Source organism: Mus musculus, chromosome 11 (genome assembly GCF_000001635.26).
Source record: "Mus musculus strain C57BL/6J chromosome 11, GRCm38.p6 C57BL/6J".
In the NCBI taxonomy this organism is placed as follows: Eukaryota; Metazoa; Chordata; class Mammalia; order Rodentia; family Muridae; genus Mus; species Mus musculus.
Window position 1 is genome coordinate 23,323,295 of NC_000077.6, and position 14,544 is coordinate 23,337,838.

At 38.3% G+C, this 14,544-nt stretch overlaps 1 protein-coding gene across 7 annotated transcripts in view; it reads left to right on the forward strand.

Annotated features, from left to right (window-relative positions):
* Positions 1-14,544, forward strand: part of Usp34 (ubiquitin specific peptidase 34) — a 187,376-nt gene that overhangs the window by 20,110 nt on the left and 152,722 nt on the right. For 5 of the 7 annotated variants that reach the window (XM_006514565.2, XM_006514567.2, XM_017314317.2 and 2 more), the window contains exon 3: positions 10,145-10,565. The exons of the other annotated variants lie outside the window; for them this stretch is intronic. In XM_006514565.2, the coding sequence (XP_006514628.1) occupies positions 10,145-10,565 (421 nt within the window). The remainder of the gene's footprint in view (positions 1-10,144; positions 10,566-14,544) is intronic. 7 annotated transcript variants of the gene reach the window in all.

Sequence of the window (14,544 nt, forward strand, 5' to 3'; positions counted from 1 at the left end):
GCTCATGCTTGTAATCCTAGAAGGCAGGTGCAGGAGGTTCCCAAGTTCCTGGCCATTCTTGGCTACATAGTTAGACCTTGTCTCAACAAACAAAATATGTGCAATGAAAACTTGAAACAGAAAGTTGATAAGGCTAATGTACAGATTCAGCAGCAAGGTCCTACTGTTTTTTGTTTGTTTTGTTTGTTTTTGTTTTCCTTCTGTCTCCCTTCTCTTCTGTTGATTTATTTATTATTATTATTATTATTATTATTTTTAAAGATAGGTCTGTTGTGTAGATAGATAGCCTGGCTGTCCTGGAACTCTAATTAGAGTCCAGAGCAGGCCAGCCTTTAGCTCACAGAGATCTGCCTGCTACTGCTTCCTGAATTTTGGGATTAAAATCTTTTGCCACCACACCCAGCCAGTATTATTGTTTTTGAAAGCCTTCCATATAAGAACTCCAGAACATTTGGAATTAATTTCTCAGTAGAATATCTGTGGAAGCTGTTAATGATCACATATAAAATGAACATAATTGGCAAAAAATTGCTGAGAACTGGAAGGCCTCAACCAAGGTTTAACTAAGTAGCCTAGTTCTTTTCAGTGCTACTGAGAGTCTAACGTCTGAGCATCTGCTCTGGGCTGATGCAGCTGAACCTTGGTGTCTGTTGTTTCAGTCACCACACTCAACAGGTTTTCTTCTGTTGAGAGTAGGCAGCCTATAGGAAAGGGTTACTAGCTTCAGATACTCTGGAAACATTTTTCCCGATGTTGAATACTGTGTTATAATAGTTCTTTAGTTTTTTTTCTTCTAATTTTATGTGTAATTATGTTTTGCCCGTATGTGTGTGTGTGTGTGTATGTATGTTTGTATGTATATATATGTAACATACGTATGCCTGGTGCCCTAGGAAGTGAGACGAGAGCTTTGGATCCCCTGGAACTGAAGTTACTGATGGTTTTGAGCCCCTGTGTGGGTTCTGGGAGCTGGGCCTGGGTCCTCTGGAAGCAAGTGGCCTTAACTGCTGGACCATCTATCACCAGCCTTGTGAAGTAGATCTTTAATGCTTTCAACAATAGCAGGATAGGGAAAATGATAGATGCGTGTTGTCAAATGAAATTCTAGAATTTGTCCTAAGAAATGGACTTGTCTTAATGGTTCTTCATGAGTATTTATTACTGAAACTTACTGAAGCTACATGTTTTGAGCTGTCATTGCATTTAAAAAGCTTATCAGCATGTGCATATATAAGATGTGCATAAATGAGTGTACAAGTTTTGTATATTTTCCCTTCTACTTTACAGATGGAACTCAGGTTGTTAGTCTTGCATAGCAAGTGCTTTTTTCTTTTTGGTTTTTCGAGACAGGGTTTCTCTGTGTAGTCCTGGCTGTCCTGGAACTCACTCTGTAGACCAGGCTGGCCTCGAACTCAGAAATCTGCCTGTCTCTGCCTCTCAAGTGCTGGGATTAAAGGCATGCGCCACCACCTCCCGGTGCCTTTTTTTTTTTTATTAGATATTCTCTTCATTTACATTTCAAATGCTACCCCCGAAGCCCCCTATACCCTCCCCCTGCCTTGCTCCCCAACCCACCCACTCCCACTTCCTGGCCCTGGCATTCCCCTTGGTATTGCATATGATCTTCGCAATACCAAGGGCCACAAGTGCTTTTTTTTAACCCACTAAGCCATCTTACTAGCCCTCAATACATGGGTTTTAACATAAATTTGAATTCAGATGTGAAGCATATTATTTTAGCTGGGTAATAAGTTCATAATCAGGCTGGAAATAAAAGATGTAGAATGGAGAAAAAGGATTGGCAGATGGTAGGAAAGGTTTGAGTGATACAGAGCAATGAGTCGGAGGAGTCCAAGCAAATGTTAAAAGTGATGGATGCAGGCGTGGGGCACGCGTTTATATTAGCAGAACCAGCTAGGTCTCTTGAGTTTGAAGCCATTATGGTCAATGGGGTTGAGTTCTGGGCCAACCAGACCTACACAGTGAGACTGTCTTTCTCTATCTCACAATGTGATTGAAAGAAAATGCATATGGTATTTTTAAGTCCTCCTCAATCCAATTTCTATTTTCAACTTAATGGCTTTAATATTCTGTTTTCTGAAATTGTAATATGCATCTGTTGCTTCATTTGTGAGTTTTAACCCTGATCTTCCTTTTATGATATATAGGATTATACTTTGTCACATCTTTTCAATATGGTTGCTATCAATTCTTAGCATACTTGTGAAAATAAAAATGCTGTTCAAAGATTTGCCAAAATGTTAGGTGGTTGCATTATTTGTTTCCTGGGGTCTCTACTGACTTGTTTTTCATTTGAGTAATTTTCTATATGTGAATCACAAATTCTTCCTAAACTCTTAAAACCTTTTTAGTAGTGATCTGTTTTTTTTTACTATCTGCCTAGTATCATCTGAATTTACCCTTGAATTTCAGTTTGTATTGTTTGCTGGTAAGCTAGCTTCCCTTCAGTGCCTTTACTATTTTTTTTTACCCGTACTATTCAGAATTATGATTTTGGGTGGTTATTGCTTTATTATTGTATTTTCTTAGAAAAGCTATATGGAAAACAAGATTTTTAGAGTTGGCATATCTAAAGTGTTTATTCTTTATGTGTACTTTAATCATACCCTTATTTGAACTCGGGATTCTGGGTGGGAAGTCATTCCTTTCAGAATTGTCAGAGCTATGCTTCATTGTATTTCAGGGATCCAGTGTTGCTTTTCTGAAGCTTAGCTTGTTTCCTTTTAGAAATACTGTCTGTGTAGCTCCATTTATCCGCGAGTTGTCTAAAACTTGGGATTCTCCTAACTCAGCTTTCTGAGTGTAGAACTCAGAAAGTGTGTTATGATATCCAGTACTTTTAGCAGTTTTATTCTTTAGCTTTCTCTAATACCCTCCTTGAAAGCTTTAGGATTTTTTCCCCTATATTTCAAGAATTGCAAGTGTCATACATTTGGATGAACCTTTCCATTCTGAAAATGAATATCATAAAACAACTGGCAACAAAAGCTAGAGACTAATGTCTAATGGGAATGCACACTGAACAGCCGATATAAAATCCAGTGTGGTGGTTTCCATTTCTCTGTGTAGCCCTGGCTGTCCTGGAACTGGCTCTGTAGATCAGGCTGGCCTTGAACTCAAGATCCACCTGCCTCTGTCTCCTAAGTGCTGGGATTAAAGGTGTTCACCACTAGGCCTCACAAGCTAGAACTTTTATATGACCCATTTATATCACTCTTGGACCTCTACCTGAAAGACTGCATCCTATTACAGATACTTATCTGTGTTTACTGCTGCTGTTTTCATAATAGCATGGGAATATAATAAACACAGATGTCCACCATAGAAGACTGGATAATGGAAATGTGGTACATATACAGTGGAATTTCATTCATATGTATGGAAAAATAGAATTGTGCTATTTTTAGGAAGTATATTGAACTTGGAAATATTTTAAGTAAGATGACCCAGACTCAAAGACACACACATATCTTCTCTTATGTAAATCTTACAACTTTTTGTATATACATATCTAGGTGGAAGGGAAGGCAAATGCCAGGAAACTAGAAAGGGGCTTATGAGAAGGGAAAATATTACTTCCAGCAGAAAATTACCACATAAGTCTCACTAAGTGATATCTAAGCTATGTTTAGGAACCCCTAAAAGCTGTGGTTGATTGAATTAGCATACCACTCATGAAAATTCTTAAATTTCTGATTATGCTCTGTTAGAACTAGTGTTAGTGTGCTTCTGATATATTCCCTCTTTTGATTAGTAATTTTATTTTTGTACATTTACATATTGAAGTATTTTTATTACGTTTTCCCTTATTTTTTATCTTGCCACCTTTTATCGTACATTAGTTTTTTAAAGTTAAATTTAAATCTTCCCATAAGTTGAAATAAAAATGCTAAAACTCCTTGTGAATTTTTATTTCATTATTTCCTCATGTCCATCTGTCTTTTAGACCTGCTAGTTTTGATTGGTCATATGTTTTTCTTTTTCTCCCCAGTATCATAAGTCTTTATCCTCCTTTTTGAGAGATTGCTTTAGTTTCCCTGTTTGAAACTTTTGTTATATATTATAGGTTGCTAAAATTTTAATTGGCTTTAAAATGATAAACTATATATTTATTTTAAAGACATACCAACAGTCTATGAATAGTTAAAGAGCTTTTTATTTTTAAATGGTGCTTAGGATGGAACCCATGGCCTCACACAAAGACTACTGACCTAACATTGAGCTCTATGCCCAACTTCAAAGGGCTCAGTTTTATAATCCCCACTTAGGTTTTTATAACATTTATTCTGTCAGTAACCTAATATCTGTTAGGTTCTTTATACATACATACTCACATACATACATACATACATACATACATACATACATACATATCCCCACTTGAAACAGTCTGTGGTCATCTTGGGAAAGAACCTCAACTAACTTAGAAATTGCTTCCATCAGATCATGAAGCATTTAATGATTATATGGGAGGGCACAGCCCATGGTAGGTGCAGGGGCCCTGAAGTGGGAGGAACAAGCCTAAAGGGGTAAATTAGTAAGATGCATTCCTCCATGGTATGTATCTGTTTAGCTCCTGCCTCTGGGTTCCTGTCATGGTTGAGTTTTATGCCTTGACTTCTCTCATTGATAGAGTGTAGATCAGGAAGTGAAAGCTAAATAAAATCCTTCCCCCCCCCTTTTTTTTAAATTATAGCAATATATAACAAACTAAGACAAAAAGTTGGTACCAGAAAATTGTTGTAGTGACAGACATGATCATGTTGTTTGGGAGGATTGTGGAAGTGTTAGGAACTTTGGGCTTGAAAAGTTATTAGTGCTCAAAACTTAATGGCCTTTTCTGGGGGAACTTGGAAGATAGTGTTGAGAACAGGGCAGATGATGAAGACCTGCCTTGTGGAATTTCATAGGGAAGCAATTGTGGTGATTTATTTGAATTAATAATCTGTGGTTCTGGTCAGCTGCAACTAAAGAATTTGCTCTGAATGGACGGATAGTACAGTACCATTGAAATGAAACCTTTATTTTGCTGAGACTATTGCTATTGTTTGCTGGGGCTGAAAAAGCAGCAATAATTAAGATACTGGTATCATTGAGGTGAAATCTTGTGGAGAGTATTATTTCCTCATGGTCAGCACAAAAACTGTGGCTTAGAGGAGCCAAGGCTGTATCTCATTTTAGGAGTTGAACTTGATAATCTCTAAGTTGTAAATGAATTATTTTTAATATAAATGTGTGTAGTGAATCCAGTGGCCTTTTCTTTACTTTATGCTAGTCCCCAATAACTATACAGAGAAACTAAGTGTTATTTAAAACTGCACCTCAATGGCTGAGCAGTAAAAGATGTACCTTAAACGTCTATGCTAATCTGGCTACTTTCCAGCCCATCATGATACTTGTATATTATTATTGATCTTCAGTCTCCTTCATAGCTCCAGTTCCTCCATCCTGCCAGCTCATCTGAAATGCACCCCCCCCCCACCCCCGGTTGGCGAATGTTACACCCTATTCTCTCTATTCTGCTTAGCCATTGGGTGATCAGTATTTATTGTCAAGGCAGAGAATAAATGATAATTGTTTACCCAAACTTGAGACAGGAGATTCTTAGTGTAAGCATTACAGTGCTGTGTCCTTGTGAAACAAGATATGAAGCCAGAGAAATCAGCATTTGAATAACTTAAGGACAAACTTCATACAGTACACAAAACAATATGCCTACAAAGAATCTTCTACATGGTGCTGGCTTTGGCTGTATGAAAGTTACATTTTTTTGTTTTGTTTTTCTGAGACAGGGTCTCTCACTGTAGCCCTGCCTGTTTGTGAATTCCATATGTAGACCAGGCTGGCCTGCAATTCACAGAGAGCTCTTCTTGATTCTGCCCCTTTGAGCGTTGGCTCATTAAAGCTACTTTACAAGGGAACGTGGTAAGCAGTGGAGGCTTGACATATGAAAGGCTGTTGGTTAAGTGTAGCCTCAGTTGCAGTGGCAACCCCAGGATTGAAGAGGTCATGAAGAGAAGCTGAGACTTGGCATTGTGGTATAAATAGGCTTGGAGTCCCTGAAGAGAGCTCAATAGAGGCCATTGGTGAAGGTGCAGCTTCAGCTGCAGTGGAGACCCCAGTATATCGGGAATGCCAGGAATATGGACATTTATTGATTAATGATTGATTTGGGAGGACCCAGAATTCTGTGCCAGGTAGCCTTGAGTTTTATCATAAAGCAAACAGAGCAAGCCATGGGAGTATGCTAATTAAGCTGCATTTTTTTTCATGGCTTCTGCTTCAGTTCCTGCTTCAGGTGTCTGCCTTGAGTTCCTGCCTTGTCTTTCCTCCGGTGAGGAATTTTTAGCCCTGGGAGTTACAAGATGAGATAAAACCTGTTCTTGAGTTGGTTTTGGGCACTGTTTATCAATAGTATCCAATAGAAAGGAAACACAAACATTTCTGTGTTTTATTTATTTATGAGGGGTTTCCCCACTTCTTTATTTTAGAGAGTTTTGCTCTATATATCAGGCTTGCCTTGAATTTAGAGATGCACCAGGTGTGCACCACCAAGCTATGCTGAGTCTTTTCTTACTGTTTTTGTTGTCTTTGGTGACACAACTTTTCTTTTCTTTTCTTTTTTCTTTTTTCTTTTATTTATTTATTTTTTTGAGACAGGGTTTCTCTGTGTAGCCCTGGCTGTCCTGGAACTCACTCTGTAGACCAGGCTGGCCTCGAATTCAGACATCCGCCTGCCTCTGCCTCCCAAGTGCTGGGATTAAAGGCATGCGCCATTACGCCCAGCTACAGTTTTTATTTATTATTTTGAGCCTTCTCTTTCCTCTTACAAACACTTATTCTTGGCTGTCTCTCATGGAAGAGGCAGGTGAGTTGGATCTTCTCTGTGGGTGGTACATCTTAAAATCATTATCTGTACTATATAATAGGTGTAAATAAAATGTAAGCAGGCTTTTTTTATTTTTTGGCCAAGGGTTTGACCGTGTAACTTGACTGGCCTAGACTTCAGTTTGTATACCAGGCTGGCCTTAAAATAATCTTTCTTAACACTGATTATGTCCTTTAGACTCCTAATATTTTCATATCTATATATCTCCATCCATCCATCCATCCATCCATCCATCCTTATTCTTTGGCTATGATAGTTTAGCTGTTGGGCAAGGGAGGCTACCTGATCCCTTTCATCGAACCTCTATTCTGTCCTTTACTTAATCCTAAGCTGGGGCTCTTTAGTCCTGAACCTTCCCAGTGGTTTTCTTTGTTGTTGTTTTTTTGTTTGTTTGTTTTTGTGACAGGGTCGTTGGTGGGTCTGAAACCCACAGATGCAGCTGCCTCTGCCTTCCTGGTTCTAGATTTAAAGGCATACACTACCATCCATCGTAATTCCCACTTTCCTTTTATTTTTTATTTTATGTGTGTGGACGCTTTGCCCACATGTATCTCTGCTTCACATGCATGCAGTGCCTGCAGGCGCTACAAGAGGAGAGTGTTGGATCCCTCTGGAACTGGAGTTAGAGATCATTGTGACCCATCATATGGATGGTGGGAACTGAACCCAGGTCCTCTGAAAGAGCAGCTAGTATTTTTAACCACTAAGCTGTTTTTCCAGCCCCAGTTCCCATTTTCTGACAGCTAATTTTAGAAGTAAACTTGTCTTTCCTATTCTAAACCTTAGCCAAGATTTTTTTTTTTTTTTTCGAGACAGGGTTTCTCTGTATAGCCCTGGCTGTCCTGGAACTCACTCTGTAGACCAGGCTGGCCTTGAATTCAGAAATCCACCTGCCTCTGCCTCCCAAGTGCTGGGATTAAAGGCGTGCGCCACCACTGCCCAGCAGCCAAGATCTTTTAAGAACTCAGACTCTAGCTTTACTAAGAAAACTGCCTGAGTAACAACTTCTCACTTTAAAGATAATTTTGCATTAGCATTATAGGAAGAATCTGAGTTGGAGTGGTGGTACATGCCTGTAATCCTTACATTTTAGAATCAAAGGCAAGAGGATCCTGGCCAGCCTCAACTTAAAAGGAAGATCCTATCAATGTAAAAATGGGCAGGAATGTGGCTCAGCAGTTAAGAGGGCTTTCCCAGTATATATGAAATCCTGGATTTGTCCCAAGTATTGGAAAGGAGAAAAAAAGAGGTAGGAGATAAGAGGTAGGCAGGCTGCTCATCAGAAAACACTACGAGTAATTTTTGTTTGTTTTAAGACTGGGGCTTGGTGTCTCACTTTAGTCCTGGCTCAACTGGAATTACTCTAGCCTCAACTCAGAGATCTGCCTGTCTTTTAATGCTAGATTAAAGACATTATATTTGTTTTCCTCATACAGATTGTAATATGGGTTGTGGGTTGGGGTTAGAGAGAAGGTTCTTCTAAAGGACTCATCTGCAGTTCCTAACTTGTCTGGTGGCTCACAACTGCCTGCAGCTGCAGATCCAGCGGATTTGATGCACTCTTGTGGCCTTCACAGAAAGGCACACTTACAAACACACACACACATGGATGTCTGGGTGTTATGACACACACCTTTAATCTTAATATTTTTATGTCAGAGGCAGGTGGATATCTGAGCTTGAGGTTATCCTGGTCTACATAGTGAATTCTAGGTCATCCAGAGCCACATAGTGACACTCTTATCTTGAAAAAAAAATGGTAATATGGTATTTTATAGCTAAAAGAAACTTTTGAAGTAAAAGCCCCTTTGTTTAATCAATGTGACAAATTTTTCTAAAAATGGTATTTAATTAATTAGAATCAGTATTACAGTGGAATAAGGATTTTGGAATTCTGTGTTCGGCTTAACATAAGGTTTTTGTTTTTGTTTTTTAAGATTTATTTATTATATGAGTACACTGTAGCTGTTTTTAGACACACCAGAAGAGGGCGTAAGATCCTATTACAAATGGTTGTTAACCACCATGTGGTTGCTGGGAATTGAACTCAGGACCTCTGGAAGAGCAGTCAGTGCTCTTAACCGCTGAGCCATTTCTCCAGCCCTTATCATAAGGTTTTAATCAAGGCATTAGTCATGATGTAATTATGTGGAGGCCTACAGGGGGGTAGAGGATCTGTTGTTTGGGGAAACCTCAGTTGTAGGCAGCTTGAATGTTACTAATTATACCATGGTCGCAGTATTTTTAATGACCTAATCTTAGATATTTCATCTTTTAACTACTATCACAGTTTACTCAATGGAAATGAGTCCCTTCTGGTCTCAAGGGGAAGAAAGTTAGGACTTGCTTTTTAAATGAATGTGTGCCAAGCGTTTTGTGGTCATACTTCTAAGTTTATCATGCCTATAGAAATGAGATTATTTCCCTTTTTGGTTGTACAGTGTGTTGGTGATCTATTTGGACGATGTAGAGAAATTTTGCTAATACTTCAAGGAATAAGTTATAAGTAATGGCTGATTATCTGTTATCAGTGTTTAGATTCTAATATAATTTGAATTAGGTACTTGTGTGTGTGTGTCGTTTAGTTATTGATTCACACAAGATTTTTAATTGCCTGAAATATTCCAGGCATTGTGCTATTAATTGAACTTGTCTAAGAGAACTAGATTTGTATGTAATGCCTACCTGACATTTCCCTTTTTTGTTTGTTTGTTTGTTTTGTTTGTTTTTGGTTTTTTACTGACATTCAAGAGAGAGCGTTTTGTGTTTCTGAGTATGTTTGGTTTTTCAGATAGGGTCAGAATACCCATCCTAAGCAGGCTTCAAGAATTCATTTAAAAATGTAGGTAGATAATAAATTTTGTTAGATAAGAAAACACCTTGTATTAAGTAAGCAGTAGTTTTATTAATGAAGTTATTAATACTAATAATTTTACTACTACTACTGTTGTTTGGTTTTTTGAGACAGGATTTTGTATAACCCTGTGCCTGTCCTTGAACTCTGCAGTGACCCATCTGCCTTTTGCTTCTAAATGCTGGGATTAAAGGCATGCATCACCATACCCAGTCTGTGATTCTATTCTTAAAAATGAATACAGAGCTGCCCTAGCAGGAAGGGGAAAATTGATGTTTAAGAAAAGTATTTTAGTATTTGCTTCTTTTGTTACTTATTGAAATGTGTATTGTTCCCTCTCTAGGAAGCATTTATTTACTGCATTTTATTTTCTCTTATAGGCAATGTCTATGCTGCTTCAAGGAATATAAGCATTTGGAGATTTTTAACCAAGTAGTATGTGCACTTATTAATTTAGTCATTGCCCAAGTTCAAGTGCTCCGGGACCAGCTTTGTAAACATTGTACTACCATTAACATAGATTCCACGTGGCAAGATGAGAGTAATCAAGCGGAAGAACCACTGAGTATAGATAGAGAATGTAATGAAGGAAATACAGAAAGACAAAAATCAATAGAAAAAAAATCAAACTCTACAAGAACTTGTAATCTGACTGAGGAGGAATCTTCAAAGAGTTCTGATCCTTTTAGTTTATGGAATACAGATGAGAAGGAAAAACTATTACTATGTGTAGCAAAAATTTTTCAAATTCAATTTCCCTTATATACTGCTTACAAGCATAATACTCATCCTACTATAGAGGTAGGTAAAAAATAGGTACAATGATTCTTGCATTATCAAGTCCTATTAAGTTTGCTAGTTCCCTCCTTATCTGTGAATGACTCAAACTGGCGATTTTTTGATGTAAAATTTTCTTTCTTACTACCCTGTCTGTCTGCCATTCCCTTCTTTCTTCTTTCTCTTTGAGACAGGGTCTCACTGTATAGTCCTGTAGTGTGGCCTTGAATTTTCTGTGTATCCTAGGGCTGGCCTTGAAGTTTAATTCACTTGTCTCAGCCTGAGTGCTTGCTTTACAGCTGTGCAATCATGTTCCAACTTGATGGAAAAACATTACTATTTATTGCCAAAATATATTTATAATTGAACTCAGAAGAACTTAAATTTAAGTAATTTAAACATTTTTTTTCTTTGCTCTATTTGTTATGACTTTAAAAACAAAAAACAAAAACCAGTGGCTGGGCTGGGCATGTATAGTTCAGTGATGGCGTGCTTGCCTAGCATTTGTGTGAGGTTCTACGTTCAGGTCCCAACAGTTTCAGAGGATCCAGGTTATGTTCCAGCACCCATGCAGTAATGCACAGCTGTAGCTTGAGTTCAAGGGCACCTGACCCTGCTTCTGATGTCTTTGGGCTCTGTACTGGCTAGTTTTGTGTCAACTTGACACAGCTAGAGTTATCACAGAGAAAGGAGCTTCAGTTGGGGAAATGCCTCCATGAGATCCAACTATAAGGCATTTTCTCAATTAGTGATCAAAGGGGAAAGGCCCCTTGTGGGTAGTGCCATCTCTGGGCTGGTAGTCTTGGTTCTATAAGAGAGCAGGCTGAGCAAGCCAGGGGAAGCAAGCCAGTAAGGAACGTGCCTCCATGGCCTCTGCATCAGCTCCTGCTTCCTGCCCTACTTGAGTTCCAGTCCTGACTTCCTTGGTGATGAACAGCAGTATGGAAGCGTAAGCTGAATAACTTTCCTCCCCAACTTGCTTCTTGGTCGTGATGTTTGTGCAGGAATAGAAACCTTGACTAAGACAGGCTCTTACATGCATGTGGTGGGAAAACATACTCATCCATTTATAAAATTAAAAAAAAAAGTTGTGTCAAAAAAGAACCAGAGTTTTTAATTTCTTTTTTTTTTTTTTTTTTTTTTTTTTTGGTTTTCAAGACAGGGTTTCTCTGTATAGCCCTGGCTGTCCTGTAGACCAGGCTGGCCTGGAACTCAGAAATTCGCCTGCCTCTGCCCCCACGCCATGCCCGGCCTTAATTTCATTCTTAGGAACATGTCAGACTAGAATTTTTAATTAATAAGCAGAGCTTAACAAATTATATATATACATTTTAAGTAGTATTTTTTTATAAGTCAAATGGCTTAATTCTACTTGTGTTATTTTTATGAGCATTTTAGAAATTTAAAGATTTAGGATTTGTGAAGATAATTGTATTTATAGAAAGCAGGAAGTGAGACTGTGTGGTTATGTATTTGCCTCAGTACAGTAATTTATTACCTGCCATTCTCTGATGATGGGAGTGCTTACCAAGTTTGTGGCTCATTTATGCACTGCATTTATTTTGGGTTTGGATGGGTTAAAGTTAGACTCTCAGCAGTCTGGCCGTTCAGTGCATGGTTCCTTGTATTTTCTTCCATGGCTACTGCTCCTATGCAGGTGGGCAAGCTTCCTCACATTGTGGTTTTAGGAGTGCTTGAGATAGATGAAGCTAGATTTCTAAGGCATCTTGTGTGCCACTGAAGTGGCATAGAATGAGTTTTATTACAAATTTGGTGATTGATAAAATTCATAAGGGCATTCAACATTCAAAGGGATGGTGAAGAAAATTGTACATTTCATCTCTAGGTGGGGAGGAAAGGCAAAGTGTTGTAGTTTTCATTATCATCATAAACTGAGCTCAGGCTCGCCCCAGACTTGTTGTGTAATAGAAGATGACCTTGAGTTCCTTCTCCATTCTGGCTGATGGAATTATAAGAATAAATTACCATATCTGCTTATGGGTTGCTGGAGATCAAATACAGGGTTTTGTGCTTGCTAGGCAAATACCTTGTCAACTAAGCTATGTTCTTAGTCCTTGTTTATATCTTGGATAATCTGCTTCTTACAATACTGAGCTGTGAATTTGCCACATGCTCTCATCATCCATCCACTCATCCATTTATTGACAGAGTTTTACTATATATTGTTGGCTGGTCTGGAGTGTACTGTGTAGGCCAAGCTGGAATCAGACTCAGAGATCTGCCTGCTTTTGCCTCCTGGGTGCTGGAGTTTATTGTTGTCTCTCTGTCTGCCTCCTTGCCTCTTGCTTTGCTTTGCTCCCTTCCTCCTTCCCCCCTTCCACCCTTCCCCCTTCATTCTTACCTCTTCCACCCTTCCCCCTTTTCCCCCTTCCCCTTCCCCCCCACCCTTCCCCCTCCCCCTTCCCCCCTTCCACCTTTCCCCTTCCATTCCCGTGTTTTGGGACAGGGTTCCTCCATGTAACCCTAGCAGGCTGTTGCTCTCTGTACCTCTCGTAGGTCTTGAACTCAATAGATATTGCCTGCCTCTGTCTCCCTAACCTTGAGTGCTGGGGTTAAAGATATTCACTAGCACCATCCAGCTTTATTGTTTTTGTTTTCAACCTTACATGTTCTGTAACCTTCATTATGTATCAACTTTACCTGAAAAATAAGCCCTTTATTGGAATATTTTCAAAATGTTTTGAGAAAACATAGCCCATTAAATGGTTATTACTCCTATTATAAATATTGATAAGAACATTTTGAAGTAGATTGTATTTTATTCTAGAATTTAGTGTGTTGTTTCTGTATAGAAACCTTGTAAAGAATATATGATAAGATACATAAACCTTTAATCTTTAGGGCCCGGAGAGATCGTTCAGTAGTTAAGAGTACTGGCTGCTTTTCCAGAGGACTCAAGTTGGCTTCCCAGCACCTAGCTGTTCCAGGGACCCCATGCTCGCTTCTGGCCTATGAAGGCACTGTTTGCACATGGTCACAGAATCACATGTAGGCAAAACACCCACAGACATGAAAGGAAAATCAATCTAACATTTTTAAAATTTAATCTTTAGAATACAGTATAAATTTTGTTTTCAGCCTCATATTGGTATGGACAAATACTAGAAATGCTTTCATTAAAAATGTAGATATATGAAGTTCATTTAGAAAGTATTTTATTCAATCAATTAATTAGTTATTTTGTACAGGACCTTATTTTGTAGCTACATGGCTGTCCTGGAACGTGCATTGTAGACTTGTTGCCTTGGAAGTCACAGAGATCGCCTAGTTTTGCCTCCATACCCTACGAGTTAATTGTTTTTCAGTGAAACTGGATGAGGTAGCTTATGCCTTTATCCCAGTTCTCAGGAGATAGAGGCAGGAGAATCAAAGTCTGAGGCTAGTGTAGGTCAACTCTAGTTAAGTCTAGAGCAGCTTAGGCTTCAGGGTAAGACACAGACCAAAAGGAAATTCTTTATAAGAGCACTATAAATAATATTAAGTCTGGTAGTTTGCTCTTAAAGTCAGTTTAAGCAGTGATTTTTTTTTTCCTTTTAGAAATAATAATCTGTGAATGTTATCGTCAGACACTTATACTTTGTAGTAAAGCATCTTGTTAGTACTATTTTTCAAGATAATTCTATGTGGTTACTTGTTTGAAAGTAAAGGTTTCATAAAATGTTTTAGGTAAAATTACTTTATTGACATTTTATTAAAATTATTAAAATTTTTATTTAAAAAGGTAACTGTAGAGGAGTTTTTGTATTAAATTTTATATAGGAATATGCTTTTAAACGTTCTATTCTTATTCATTGTTAAAAATACCCTAAAATGTGTGATTTCTAGCCTAGTGATCATGTAATTAACTGTTAATTGTCAGTTGTGTGAGAAAGTATAGAATCTTAGTGTAGTTTACATGTATTGTAGAGTCAGGCTATATGTATTTATAAACGTGCTGCCGGGACCAGCCTTCTTTCATTTGAGTTCCTAGACCACCTAGCTT